This window comes from Trichechus manatus, unplaced genomic scaffold, assembly GCF_000243295.1.
Source record: "Trichechus manatus latirostris isolate Lorelei unplaced genomic scaffold, TriManLat1.0 scaffold00048, whole genome shotgun sequence".
Classification (NCBI taxonomy): Eukaryota; Metazoa; Chordata; class Mammalia; order Sirenia; family Trichechidae; genus Trichechus; species Trichechus manatus.
The window spans coordinates 13,021,514-13,036,217 of NW_004443984.1; the positions used below are offsets into that span (position 1 = coordinate 13,021,514).

General features: G+C 52.4%; 1 protein-coding gene across 1 annotated transcript in view; it reads left to right on the forward strand.

Moving 5' to 3' along the window:
- Positions 1-1,834: 1,834 nt before the first annotated feature.
- The window catches only part of PADI2 (peptidyl arginine deiminase 2), a 51,465-nt gene continuing 38,595 nt past the window's right edge, over positions 1,835-14,704 (forward strand). The window contains exons 1-2 of the mRNA XM_004377205.2: positions 1,835-2,007; positions 13,936-14,119. Of these exons, the coding sequence (XP_004377262.1) occupies positions 1,916-2,007; positions 13,936-14,119 (276 nt within the window). The 5' untranslated portion in view covers positions 1,835-1,915. The remainder of the gene's footprint in view (positions 2,008-13,935; positions 14,120-14,704) is intronic.

Sequence of the window (14,704 nt, forward strand, 5' to 3'; positions counted from 1 at the left end):
CCCCCCACTCCGCGGCTTCGCAGTCAGGCCGCAGTTGCACATGTCTTTTTCCATCTTTGGAAGTTTCACGTGCGAGCTGCCTCCTGATTGGAGGATACGCCCGGTGAGCTTCCAGGAGCCAATCGGTAGAGACCGGCCTCAGCCTGGATCTACGTGCATTTGGGAGGCACATCCCACCCTGGTCAGTTACCTCTCCATCATGCCTCCCAGATCCTCCGGAGGAGCAGCTGGACTCTTCACCGCCTCCTAATTTGGGCTGTTCCAGGAGGCCGCTGGGGTCAGAGGGCCTAGGCACTTCTGAGCTTAGTCCCTCTTGTTTAGGTGCACCCCTCATGCTTCCAGCTCCCCATCAGCCCTCTCCCCTTCCCAAACATCCCCCTCCATGCCAACCCTTCCCTTTCACAGCCTCTGCCCACCCCCAGTGGCCAGCCCCTGCCCTCCTCTTTATACACACACACACACACACACCCCTGAACTGTCTGAACAGCTCCTCAACTGGCTTCAGAGTGAGAAGACTTGGGATGGGGTGGCATGAACCAACCCCTACTGATGTCGCCCTGCACCTCAGCCTCCACAGGACACAAACTGGCCTCTGCAGTGGTGGCCCAGACCAGAATGGGGTCCTCAGTCCTGCCCCCTCACCAGGGGTGGATGACCGAATAAGCAAGGTAAGCACGGGCTTACTTGTGCTTACTTCCTAATCTGTAGTGAACAATTTCACATGTTTTTCACCATACCACCGCCTTGCTCACTGGGTGATCCTCTCTGTCAGGGACTGTAAATTTGAAAAGAGGCTTTGATTCTGTAGAAAGGTGCTGTGGGGTTGGGAGAGAGACAGATGCCAGCCATATCTAGAAGCAGAATCTTTGCTGTGGTGAAAAAATGTGAAATTGTTCACTACAGATGATCTGGTAAGCAAGGTAAGCACCATGCATACCTTGCCTATTGAATAATCCACCCCTGCTCCTTGCTGTCCCTCTACTCTCACAGCCTGCTAGTCACCAAGTGGCCCCATATCTCAGTCCATAAACATGGAACAGAGCAACTCCCTCCTCTCCATCTCTCTCACGTTGCCCCCCTCCGGGGTCTTCATTGCCCCTCCTCAGCTCAGCCTCCTCACTACATCCACCTCTATCCACCACCCATTTCACTTCCACTTCTGACCACAGCGGCTTCTCATGAGGACGACTTCCAGAGTTCCCGTTGCCCACCCATCTACCCAATGCCTTGGCTCGGCATCCTGGATCCTGTGGGCTGCTGGCTTCTCTCCCACTGCCCTCCTCATTTTCCCTCTGGTGATACTAATCTGACTGTTAGTGTTGGATGGAGAGACGAGAGAGAGGACGGGGGGAGATCAGGCGGCCCCTTCTCCTCCCCACTTAGTTTGGCAAACGCCTTCGTTAAGACTCGGTTATTCCTCTGGGAAGCCTTTCCCGGATGCCCAGGCAGAGTTAGGACACCCCGTCTGTGCTCCCTCCAACTCCTGTCCTCGCCCGCACGGCAGCTCCACGTTTTCATTGTCTGCCCCACGAGGATAGGAGCGCCGGAGAGGGGGATGGGGCCGTGTCCTGGCTCCCAGCAGCTGGGCGCTTACTGAAGAGTTGTTGAATGAATGAATGAACGAATGAATGAACGAGCGAGCAACCAACAGAGAATGGAGCGAACTGGCAGCAGCCAACCTCATCCGGTCCACAGCGGGGCCGGACGAGCTGGGGGAGGGCGTGGCCACGCTTGACGGACAGTCCCGTGGCCCACTGCGAGAGGAGTGCGGCGGGCCGCCCCGCCCCACTGATGGCAGGATAAGGCGGCGCGCAGGGCAGCGGAGGGCGCAGGCTACTGGACCGGCGGCACCTGCGGCAGGTGGCTGGGTGCGGACCGGGAGCGGAACAGAGCGAGGACTGGCACTGCAGGGAAGATGCTGCGCGAGCGGACCGTGCGGCTGCAGTACGGTAGCCGCGTGGAGGCGGTGTACGTGTTGGGCACCTACCTCTGGACCGATGTCTACAGGTGAGCGGGCTTCCGCGCCGGCTGGAGACACCCTGCCCCAACCCCGGGGCTCTGGTCTGAGGTCTCGCCCCTAGAAATCCTAGGAGCCATCACACTGCACCCTGAGACCCTTCCCTGACTCAGGGACGTGGACAGTCTTCCTCTGGCTCGAGCTGCCCTTCATCCCGAGGCCCCCGCTCCCAGAAATCCTAAGAACACCACCTGGAAACTCTGAGAGCCTCCAAGCCTTGTGTCAGCTCCCCGAAATTCTGAGACCACCGCCACACACGCTGACACAGTCTCAGCCCCTGCTCTGTCAAAACCCTTTCCCCAGTCTGCCTTCCTTCACCCTATTCTTTCCACCTCCTGACCGTCTCCCAGGGATACCTCAGTCCCCACGACCCCAGCTTTTCCCACCACCCTTTCCCCTTTCACTTACCCACTTTTCTCTCAGCACGTCCCTTCCTCGCCCTTATGCCCTCCCTTCCCCTCAGTCTCATCACCACCCCAGCCCAGCCTCCCCCTGCCCCCTCCTCCCACTCTCAGCCCAGCTGGAGCTTTGCTGGGGTCCAGGCAGGGCCAGAGGGGAGCTGCCCTGGGGCTGTATGTGGCCCCGGGTGTTGATCAGGCTCCGATTTCGCCCTGTGGGGGCCACTACGGGTGACCTGTCCCCAGGCACTGGCCATGCACCCCTTGTCCTCAAATGCCTTCCTTTGACTTCACTCTGGGCTCAGAGAGGGGTCTTGTTCCATTGGGCTGAGGCCTGGGACTCCAGGTACCAAGATGAGGTCCTGGTCAGAAGAGCAAAGAGCACCCCTGATTCTGGAACCTATTCCCTCCCCCTCTTGTCTCTGTCCACAGACTTGGTGAAAGTGGGGCTTACAGAATTTCTGAGAGAACAGGACATGGGGTGGGGAAATCGAGGTCAGGACCCCACCACTACCTACAGCCCCCAAGACTCAGCCAAGTCCACTGACCTATCTCCCCAGTAGTGTGTGGGGCAGGGCCTGACAAAGGTGAGGCTGGTGTGAATGAATTGGTGGAGAGAGCCCAGGTAGGGTCATACTGAGGTTTTACCTACAGCCTTCTATTCCAAGCATTTGAAATATTTCCCATTGCTGAGGGGAGGGAGCATGCAGGCCTTGGGCAGTTCCCCCACCTCTCTGTGCCTTTAGTTGAGCTCACATGTGGTGCCAACATACTTTATTGCTCGCAAATCATTCTGTCAGCTGGAGGTTGTTGAGAGTGCCCCGGCTCTCCCAGGCCCCCACTGAACCCCATCCCTTTGTCTTCCCCACATACCTTCACCCAGCCCCATTCTTTCTTTCACCTCCTAGGGCCCTGACAACCCTGCCCAGCCAGTCTCCTGAAACCGCCACTGGCCATGCTGATACCATCAAGCCCCAGCCAAATACCTCTCCCACAGCCCAGCCTCCTGGAGGGGAAGAGCCCATTCACCCCGCCTGCTGACCCAGCAGGCCCCTGGGACCTGAGACCCTCTCCATTCATCCGCCCCTGGCCCCAGCCTCAGCCATTCCATGTATAAAGCTCAGGGTGAACTGGGTGGTCTCAGGGGTCATAACACAGCAGTAAAGTGTGGTCCAGGCCCCAGTGGCCTAGAGAAGCGCCCCTCCTTTCTCCACCCGCAGCTGGGAACTGGGAACTGGGAACTGCTGGGGAATGGGCTGGAGCCAGGGCACTCAGGTCTGTAAGCCTCAGCTTCACCATCCCTGCCTCTTTGTTCACTAGGGTACTTTTGGTGCAGCCTGCAAGACTGGCAATGTGCTGGATCCTCCCTCCGATGGGGGTAGGGCCACACTCAGGTCCCCTGCCCTCTCTCTGTCCTGGCACAGAGAGCCCACCCAGGTGGGGGCGGGGGGGGGGAAGGTGTGGGCAGGTGGCAGAGGAGTGATAGTTCCCTTTGTCCTTCCTCAAGACACAGCCACCTCCACCCCCCACCTCCACGTAAGATTCCCACCACCACTAAGAGAGGCAGTGCCGTCTGGACCAGCACTGACCAAAAGAAACCGAATGCAAGCCGCAAATAGTCACATCTGTCATTCTCAATTTTCTAGAAGCCACGTTTTTAAAAAAGTTAAACACGTGAAATTCATTTTAATCATATACTAATTATATAGACTAATAATATGCTAAAAATAATATATTCCTTTTAATACTATAAAATTTAAAAGTATTTTAATAATAATATAAAATTAATTTAATAATATAATATTATTTTAATAATATATTTAACCCAACATATCCAAACATTATCATTTCAATGTATAATCAATATAAAAATTATCCGTGAGATTGGTTACATTCTTCTTTTCGTACTGTCTTTGAAATCTGGTGTGTGACTTATGGCACATCGCAGTGGGGACTAACCACATGTCAGGTGCTCAGTAGGCACGTAGAGCTGGTGGCCCCCGTACTGGACAGTGCAGGGCTATAGCAGGGTTTCTCAACCTTGGCACCACTGACATTTGGGGCAGGATTATTCTTTGTCCTGGGGGCCCATCCTGTGCATTGTAGGATGTTTAGCAACATCTCTGGCCTCTATCCCCTAGAAGCCAGTAGCACCCGCTTAGCTGTGACAACCAAAAATGTCTCCAGACATTGCCAGATATCCCCTATGGGGATGGAGGCACAAAATTGCTTCTAGTTGAGAACCACTGGTCAAGTGCAAGGAAGCCTCTTCTGGAACTAAGGAGATAGGGCTATGACTGCTGTTGTTACTCCTAATATCCGTAATAGTAACAGCTACTGTCAGTGTTAATGATAGCAGGGGATATTAACGAACACTTATGAACCAAAAGCATTATCACATTTCATCCTCACCACAGACCTTGGAGGTCATGCTGGGCACACCCCCATTTTATAGATGAGGAAAGTGAGGCTCAGACAGGTGAAGCTATTTGCCTGATATCACATAGGACTCAGATCCACCACTCTGTCCTGTGTGACCCTAAAATGAGCAGGTTGAACCAAAGGACCCTTTCAGCCTGTATCCCTTCCACCTTTCACCAGCACCACAAGCCCAGTGCCCCTGGAAACTTCCCTGCACCCCCATTCTGCCCTCAATTTCCAACCATGTCCCACTGAGTCCTTCCCAGCCTAGACACACTCAGGACCCCAAATGATGCCCCCAGGACCTCCAGGTAGTCCCAAAGGGACAAAGTCTGGTGGGCCCTGGACCCTGTTAACTAAGGAGTGGTTTCCTGACCCTTCACTCCTTCTGGGTCCCAAACGTCAGTGAACAGTCCTCCACCCCCTACTCTCCCTTCCCAAGGGCTCTGGGCCCCTTTCCCCTTTCAGACACACAGCAGGGCCTCGCCTGCCCCATCCCACGGCAGACCTCATGGTCCTGGCAGGAACTGCCCCATGAGTGTTACCTCCTCTCCCTCTTTCCCTGTGATTATAAGAGGCGCTCAGAGTGAAGGCTGCTCTCAGGGCTTGAGAAGCAGCTGGACAGTGGAAAGAGGCAGAATTCGAGGTAGGCCAGAATAGGTTCCCATCCACTCTTCGTGACCTTGAGCAAATCACTTGACTTTGCTGTGCCTCCACCTCCTCGTCTGGACAGTGGGGATGTGTGAGAGTCAATCAGAGAATAAGAGGAAGGATCGTATGCCTGGTAGAAACTGTGGACATGGTCGTGGTGATGAACACCTGACCACTTTGCTGCCCTGACAAGTGTCATCCAGGCCACCATGGGAAGAGGTATTCTGGGCCACCCACCTCTCCCAGCAAAACTGGCCCCTTTGGGGATGGAAGCCCTGATCCTGGCCACATTCTGCCTGCTACTCTCCAGCAAACTGTGAGTAGAAGCACAAAAAGAAGGAAGTAGGCTTTTTTCTAGAGGTTGTACTTTGTGGTCATTATTAAAGATACTGGATTTTTCCTCCTGCTACCCCCACATATACTTGTCTTTGGTCTGGCATGGCTGTGTCTTGTCCACACAGTCTCCCCTGGTGATCCCTTTAGCTGGTCCCCATGTGATTCTGACTTGAAGAGAGGGCATTGAGTGAGTGGCGTCTGCAGGTTGGTTCCGCCCTCCCCACCCACCTCTTGTGAATGATATTGTCCCTGTTCTGGAACCGTGGGCACCACCGGAGTCTGAGAGGGCGTGGTGGGTGGGTATCTTTGGGATACAGTAGAGGGGTGGCCAAGCTCTGCGAGCTCTCCCACTGACCCACATACTGGGCCTTGGATACAGTCTGTCCTTTCCCTACCTCAGTTTGTGTATCTGTCCAAGGGGATGAGAGTTCCTTGATAAGGCCAGTGTCCCCTTTTCCCCCTTGCTGGAGAGAAAAGGACAGAATTTGTATCCTGACGTTGCAGGAGCTTCAAGGCATAGGGATGATGTTGACAGTTGTCTCTTGTCTCTTTGCCCGGTTTTCATTTGACCTCACGATGAGCCATGAAGTGGGAAGTGGGGTGATCCCCCTGCCCCACTTCCCAGGGATACCCCACGGCAGGGGCCAACCAGCTATTTTCCAGGCAGGTCCTTTCCCATCACTTCCCGGCAGAAAATAGGAAGAAGGTACCAGGGCAGGAGTTCCTAGATATTGGCGCAGTAAAATGCTGGGGAAAGAGAAACAAATATAGATGTGGATCCTTCCTTGGAGAAAAGCCCAGAGAATTTCAGTTCTTCCCCATTTCTGACTCCCTCCCAGACTTTCTCTCTCTGCCCCTTGGTGGAGGAGTGTGCTGGGGGATTTACTTGATTGTTTTTTAAAGTACTCTTAGGACAAAGTTCAGGGGGAGTCCAAGATCCAGTCTGAAGCACTGGGGCCTCAAAGTGCCATGGTCTCCCCTTCCCATAGAGTACCAGGCCCATAGTGTATCAGGCCTCGCCTTGCACACCCCGTCTCCTACCTGGTCTGCTACATGCAGTCCATTCTGCATTTGCGGATGCTGTTAGCCCTTGACCGCACCAAGCTCAGTCCCACCTCAGGGCCTTTGCAGTTGCTGTTCCCTCTGCCTGGAACACTCTCCCCTAGACCACCACATGCCCAACTCCTCATGAGTCAAGTCTTAGCTCAGATGTCACCTCCTCTGAGCAGCCTTCCTTGACCACCCCATTTTGTGATGCCCTATCCCAAAACTGCAGGCACTCTCTACCTCATTATTTTCTTTTCCTTTTCAGAACCGATTTACATAATATTACTAGCTAAAATTTATGGAGCACTTACTAGGTACCAGGCAGCCTTCTTAACCCTTTGCACGTTCATCTCCCACGTATTTGATAACTTATATGTGTTTAAACCTCACAACAACTTCTATGAGTTAGGTACTATTATTGCCCTCCTTTTACAGATGGGGAAAGTTAGGTCAGGAATGTTTGTCCAAGATGACACAGCTGGTAAATGGTGAAGGTGGGATTCAGGCTCGAGCAGAGCCCCTCTGCTGGGCCACCTTCCTGGGAATGGTGTTTTGGGCGTGTCCTCGTCCACACTCCCTGCCCTCCTTGTTCCCGCACACCTCCAGCCCTGAGTCGACATGGTGACCTTGGTTGAGTGAGTGAATGAATGGATGTGCTGGTGATGCATGATGAATGGATGTACTGGTGATGCATGGTGAATGGCCTGCCATTGGGCTGAGCTCTCCACCCCCAGGCTCAAGGGACAGGCAGGGTTGGTACAGCCTGTAGAAGGTCAAGGGCATGTGGCTGAGCTTGGCCAGAGTTACACTTGCTCCCGAGAGAGTGGCGGTTGGAGGGGATCCAGGCCAGGTCAGGTGGCCCTATAAATTAGGACAGCACCCAGAGCCCTCAACCCTAAAAGGGAGGCCCTGCCAGGAGCTGCTCCAGGGATCCGGTTTCAGGCTGGTTCCCAGGTGGAAGGGTCTGAGGAGCACCTGGCGTCCTGTGTGCTGAGCTCACAGCCCCGTGCATAGCTGGGGTCCCTGAGAGCCTTCCCTACTGCCCACAGGGCTCTGAGTCAGGGCTGGAACATGGTGGCAGGGGCTCACCTCGGTGCCCAACCCCTAGCTGGTCACACACCTGATAAACTTTGGGGAGGCAGTTTTCGGAGGCAGCTCTCTCATGCCCAGCCTGCCAGATCCCGGGCCCAGGAGCTTTGACTGGCCCCGTGCCTGCTTATGTCGGTCATTCACCCAAGAGGCCAGGGGAGAAGCAAGCCTTTGGTGTCCCCTCTCTGGGCCTCTGACCCACATCTGCAAAGTAAGCAGGGGGCTCTAGAGGTCCCTAAGGGCTTCTTGTTTGGGCCCTCTCCTGAATGAGGCCTGCCCCCCAACTAGCTGCTCCTACTTGGAGGACTTTTAGGGAGGACTCTAACCTATGGATTCTCTCCTACAAAGGGAGCACCATGCCCAGAGCTCAGAGAGCTTGAGCTTACCTCCCAGCTCTGCCATTACCACCCATGAGACTTGAAGCAAGTGCCCAACCTCTGTGAGCCTGGGTGTATTCCCCTGTCACATAGACTGACATTAGTACAGGCCTTATGGAGTTATTGAAAGGATGGACTGAGCTCATATGGATCAAGGGCTGGTACGGTGCTTGGCACATAGTAGGTACTCAGTATGTAGTTTTCATTAATTACTTTGGGGTTTGTTACAATATTATTAAGACGAATAATAATAAGACATGGTCTCTGCCTTCAAAGAGTTCATAACATAGGAGGAAAAGTGGAGCAACATTTGTTAAGTGCTGTTTGAGGCACCAGCAAAGGAAGGGAGAGATAAGTGCCGGCTATGAGATCAGGGAAGTCTTCCTGGAGGAGGTGGCAACTGAACTGGGTCTTGGAGGATGGGATTCAGAATGAGACCAAGGACATGCCACATGGATCAGCAGGAGCAAAGGCACCAAGGCAGGAAAGACATAGGGCACATAGAGGTGGAAGGGTGTAGATTCTGTGGCCTGGAGTGTAGGGTTGGTGGATCAATGAACTTGAGCCAGGGAGTTCGAATTCTGGGCTCAGAGGTGTTGGAATTTGTTCTTTAGGCAGTAAGGAGTTATTGAAGACTGAGAAGAGGAGTGACCGTAGATTAGACTGTTTCTTCCCTGAGGGGAGGACCCAGGGCAGTTGGAAGCACTGGTGAGAGGGGCTGCTGAGGTTACTGGGTGGAAGGAGGCTGGCTGAAGACAGATGTCATAATTTTGCCTTCACCAATGCCCCTAGGGCTCCAGCCACCACCAAACTGAGCGCCAGATGTGAGGCCTGGGCTAGATTCATCCTACCCCTGGCCTTGCTTCCTTCCCGTGATCCCTCCCTTCCCCTCAGAGGTGCTCGCCAAGGGGTTGCATACATGCTGGCATCCACAACTTCCCCCTCATGCTCCTCCAGAGACCTGCGGGCAGGATTTAACTGCCAGGCTGCCAGGAGCTGGGGTCACTCTAGGGGTAGCCCTGGCTGGTGTTAATAGGCCCAGGGCAGGTGGACAAGCTGAGAGCAGGCATGTCATGCTTTGAGTCTGGAGCTATCAGTGAGCTGTCCCAGCCCTGCAAGGCCAAGCCAGTGACCTTCCCCACTGAGTAGAGACCAGAGAGGCTGAGTGGCTCCCCAGAGGTCACAGAGCATTCTTGGGGCTGAGCAGACATGAGGTCACAAAGCCCCAGAATTCCCTTGGGCTGAACTTAATAAACATCTCTCTTCTATGTTTGTCACAGTTTTCCAGGCCTTTCTCAAAGTTCCTTTCTTTGACCACAGCCGGCAGCCATTTCTCTCCATTTCCACAGCCACCACCCTGTCTGTCCCAAGCCACCATCATCACTCACCTCACAGCTGCAGTTCCCTCTTCACTGGTTCCCCTACTTCCACTATTGCTGTCGTGACATCCCTTCTCCACCCTGCACCTGGGTGATCCGTCTACAGTGCAGAAAGGATCATGTCACCCCTGCTTAGAAACCTTCGATGATCCCCACTGTTCTCAGGAGAAAGACCCAGTCCTCACTATCATCTCCACCTTCTCCTCCTGCCACTCTCCCTCCGCCTTGCTCACAAACCCCAGCCACACTGTCCTCCTTCCAGTTTCTGGAACATGCTGAGCTAGCTTCCACCTTCCAAGCTTGCATGGAAGTGGTTGGACAGCTCTGTTCCTCTTCCTCTCCTCTCTTTGTCCGGTTAAGTGATACTGAAAGTGTGGTCCCCAGACCAGCAGCATCAGTATCCCCTGGGAGCTTGTTAGAAATGCAGATTCCCAGGCCCCACCCCAGACCTGCTGAATCAGAAACTTTGGGGGTAAGCCTAGCAGTCTGTGTTTTAACAATGCTGCCAACGTTTGAGAAACCAAGCCGACTGCCGTCAAGTCGACTGACTCATGGTGAGCCCCTGTATGTCAGAGTAGAACTGGACTCCACAGGGTTTTCAATGGCTGATTTTTTTGGCAATAGATCCACAGACCTTTCTTCCATGGTGCTTCTGGGTAGACTGGAACCTCCAGCCTTTCAGTCAGTCAGCAGCTGAGAGGACTAACCATTTGCACCACCCAGGGATTCCAAAGTTTGAGAACCACTGGTCAAATTAATTCTTATCCAGTCGTTAGAGTCTAGAGTTTAGATCTCAGCTCAGATGCCATTTCCTCAGGGAAGCCCTCCCTTAGTCCCAGACCAGGGCAGGTTTCTTGATACCCCATACTTCTCCTCCATGGTAATTATCACAGCTGTAGTCACACAATTAATTATGTAATCTATTGAAAGCCTTTCTTTCCCATTAGAATATAAGCTCAGTGGACCCAGGGAACATATTATCTTCAGATTATTAAGGTATCTAACATATTATCTTGGGACCAATCTACCCCCAGCACCGAGAACTATACCTGGCACAGAGTAAGTGCTCAATAAATACATGTTGAGTGAATGAATGAGCACGTAAGCAAGCCCTTCTCTTCAGCCCTTCCTGCAGCAAACATCTGTAGAGTTCTTACTGTGTGCCTGTACTAGGCCAGGTGCTGGAACAGACAATAGAAGATACGACCCCTGTCTTCAAGGAGCTAACTGCCACATAGAAAAATAAGCATGAGGATAAATCAGTTGAGTTGGGTCTTCAAGGAGGGATGGACATTTGCCAAGCAGAGAAGTCAAGGAAAAGCATTGCAGGTAGAAGGAACAGCATATACAAAAAAAAAAGCTTGGTGAGATGAAAGAATGGAGGGAGCTTACAGGGTGGAAGAAGTTGCAGAAAATGAGGCTGGAGAGTCATGTTGAGATGCACTGGCCAAATGCCACTGATTGAACACAAGCTATAAAGAGTTTGGATTTTTTGTATGGGTAGGCCACCAAGGAGCCACTGAATATTTTGATGCAAGCAAGTGACTTGATTTCTTTTAAAAAAAATCACTGCACTAGCACAGTTTGGAAAACCAAGAGAGGCAGGTTCATTCATTCATTTATTCACAGAGTATGTATTGAGCCTGGCCACATCCTGCGTACTGGGACACGATGATAGTAGACATGGTCCAGGGACTGGCAGCCTGTCTTGTCCACACTATCTTTAGCCTCTTTCCAATAAGCAAGGATGTCACAACCACCACCACCCACTACACACACACATACTCCACTTCCCTGAATACTGTCCTGGGCCCCTCCACAGCCTCCGCAGCCCCTGGCTCTCTGGTTTCTGGGGGGAATTCTGAGACACTCTTCCTGGGGAGAGAGGCAACCCACAGGACACACAAGGGGACAATGGACACCTTTGTCGCTTCTGCCAGGGCTGCTCCAGTAATAGCTGTTTGCTCGGCTTGGATGGGGCTGGTACTTGGTGTAGTGGGATGGGAGGGCGTGGGGCCCTTGAGCTCTAATGGGGGCTGGGCATGAGCCCTCGGGGACTTCGAGGTCTCCTCCGGCTTCTCATTTAGCCCAGAGGAATGAAGGCTGGCAGGAAGCAGCATTTACAGCAACTATTGTCAGGGTCCGGCTCTTACGAGATCATGTGAGTTGGTAAAGCATTTTTTTTTCTAAATAGAATTGTTTGCAGAAGCCCACTCTGTAAAACCAAATGAAATAACAGAGGCTTTTGTTAAAGTGAGGTCGGGGATTGGGCAGAGAGATCCCAGCTTTTCAGCACACCCCACCCACTCCTACATCTAGGCGATGCTCTCTCTGCTCTCCCCAGACTCCAGCCACTTCTGACCTGGTCCCATCCTCTTGTTTTACATTTAACGGAGCTGAGAGAGAAGAAACACCTTGCCCGAGGCTACCCAGCAAGTTGGGCGAAGCTGGGACTCGCACTTGCGGAGTGTTTCCCAAACCTGAGTCCACAGTTTCCCAGACTCTCACAATTTTTGCCAAAACTACATTCCACCTGTAGTACTAGAACTTAAAATGTATCTTTAAACCGACACACATTTTTCTTAACAACTTTATTTTAAACAATAAATGGAAAGCCATAAAGTTGCCGTAAAGAGATAATGCATTTAATAAACATATAAATCTTCTTTTGGAGTCCCTGGGTGATACAAACAGTTAATGCACTCAGCTGTCATCCGAAAGGTTGAGGTCCACCCAGAGGCACCTCAAAAGAAAGGCCTGGTGATCTACTTCTGAAAATCAGCCATTGAAAACTCTGTGAAGCACAGTTCTACTCTGACACACACGGGATTGCCATGAGTCAGAATAAGTCTTTTAAAATGTTCACTCATTTGCCACCTTATGTAGCATCTTATGTGCTCGGGTGGTACCCACACCTCCCTTTGGGAAATCCTGGCTAGGTACTCTGAAAAGCTCACCTTCTATCAGGCTCAGTTCCACACTCTTGCTGGGGGTGTGTGATATGCTTCCCATGCTAGACTCTGTGAAGGATGGGGGTGGGAGAAAGTAGGCTGTGTCCTCAAAGAAAACCAAAAGACCAAAGCCATTGCCATTGAGTCAATTCCAACTCATGGCGACCCTGTGTGTTACACAGTGAACTGCTCCATAGGGTTTTCTTGGCTATAATCTTTATGGAAGAGGATCACCGGGCCTTTCTTCTGTGGGAGTGCTGGGTGGGTCCAAACTGCCAACCTTTAGGTTAGCAGCCCATTGCAAACAGCTTGTGCCACCCAGGGACCTTAGGGGTTTATAATCCAGAGGAGGAAGGTAACATTTAACAGCATCACCAGACAGGATATGACCCCTGGCCTGCGAAGGATAAAGAACGAGGGTTGTGTGGACAGGAAGGGGATGTGTGCACAAAAGGGGCAAGTGCTCATACTTTGGCTTATGGGTGGGCAAATGGACACTCAGAGGTGGCAAAAGACTCATTCAAGACCCCTTCATCAAGTCAGCAGCAAAATTGGGCTTGACCCCAGATCTTCTGCATGTGTATCCCTAATCCAGGGTTTTTGCCCAGATCCTGTGCCCCTCCTCATGATGGGTGTGGACAGAAGGCAGCAGGCCCCAGCCAACAAGACTCAGATCAGCTCATGTATAATAGGGGGATGAGTGTGGAGAGGCGGTGCATCTTTCACCATCTTTCCTGGGACCCAGCATCCCCATGACAGGGTGAGAGGGATGGGGAATGGCAGAGAGACAAGAAATCAAGTGGCCCTGGGGCTTCTTTTTTGAGCTCCTTTCCCAACACTGGGCATGAGCTGCCTGGACCCCTGCCCACTCTCTCCTGCCAGTCCCTGTGACCAGTAGTCTTTGCCAGGAGTCCCTGCAGCCTGTGGCCTGGGCCAGAGAGACCTGCCTGGTGGCCTTTACAGACTCACACTCACAGCTTAGGCCACCCCAGGGCTCTAACCAAAGTACTACACTGCCGAATGTCTAGATCAGTGGTTCTCAAAGTGTGGCCCCTGTAGCTGTGCATCAACAGCGCCTAGAAATATGTTGGAAATGTAAATTCTTGTCCTACCAGGTGATGACAATACAGCTGATTTCTTTGGGGTCCCCCAGATCAGATGAGCTGGGAGGGCCCTTGTAGCATGGCCCCTCCAGGAGCCTCCTCCCTGAACCCCTTTGTCCTACCTACCCCAGGACTCCCCGTGACCCTCTCTCCTCTGTCCGTACAGCGCGGCCCCAGCCGAGGCACAGACCTTCAGCCTGAAGCACTCGGAGCGCGTGCGGGTGGAGGTGGTACGTGATGGACATGCTGAGGAGGTGGCCGCCAATGGCAAACAGCGCTGGCCTCTCTTACCTACCACCACGTTGCGGCTCACCATGAGCCAGGCGAGCATTGAGGCCAGCAGCGACAAGGTACCAGGGCTAGGGAGGCGCACCCTCCATGGGCTGCAGGGGACCAGTGGCCATGCTGGAATCGAGGCAGACTACACCAGTGCTGCCCCAAAGAAACAGAATGGGAGCCACATATGTCATTTTCCCTTGTTAAGTGAAATTAATTTTAATAATCTATTTTACTTAACTTCATATATCAAAATATTATCATTTCAACATGCCACCAGTATGAAAAATATTAACAAGATAGTTTACATTACTCAGACTGAAGTCCTTAAAATCCGGCGTGTAGTTTACACTTACAGCACATTTCAATTCAGATTTGTATATTTTAAGTGCTCAATAGCCACACGGGGTTAGTGGCTACTGTACAGGACAGTGCAGTGTTAGCCTGTAGAGCAATGATTTCTTGTTGTTAGGGGCTGCTGCATCGGTACCAACTCATAGCAACCCTATGTACAACAGAACAAAACACTGCCCGGTCCTACAGCATCCTCACGATCATTGCTATGTTTCAGCCCATTGTTGCAGCTGCTGTGTCAATCCATCTCACTGAGGGTCTTCCTCTTTTTCACTGACCTTCTATTTTACCAAGCATGATGTCTT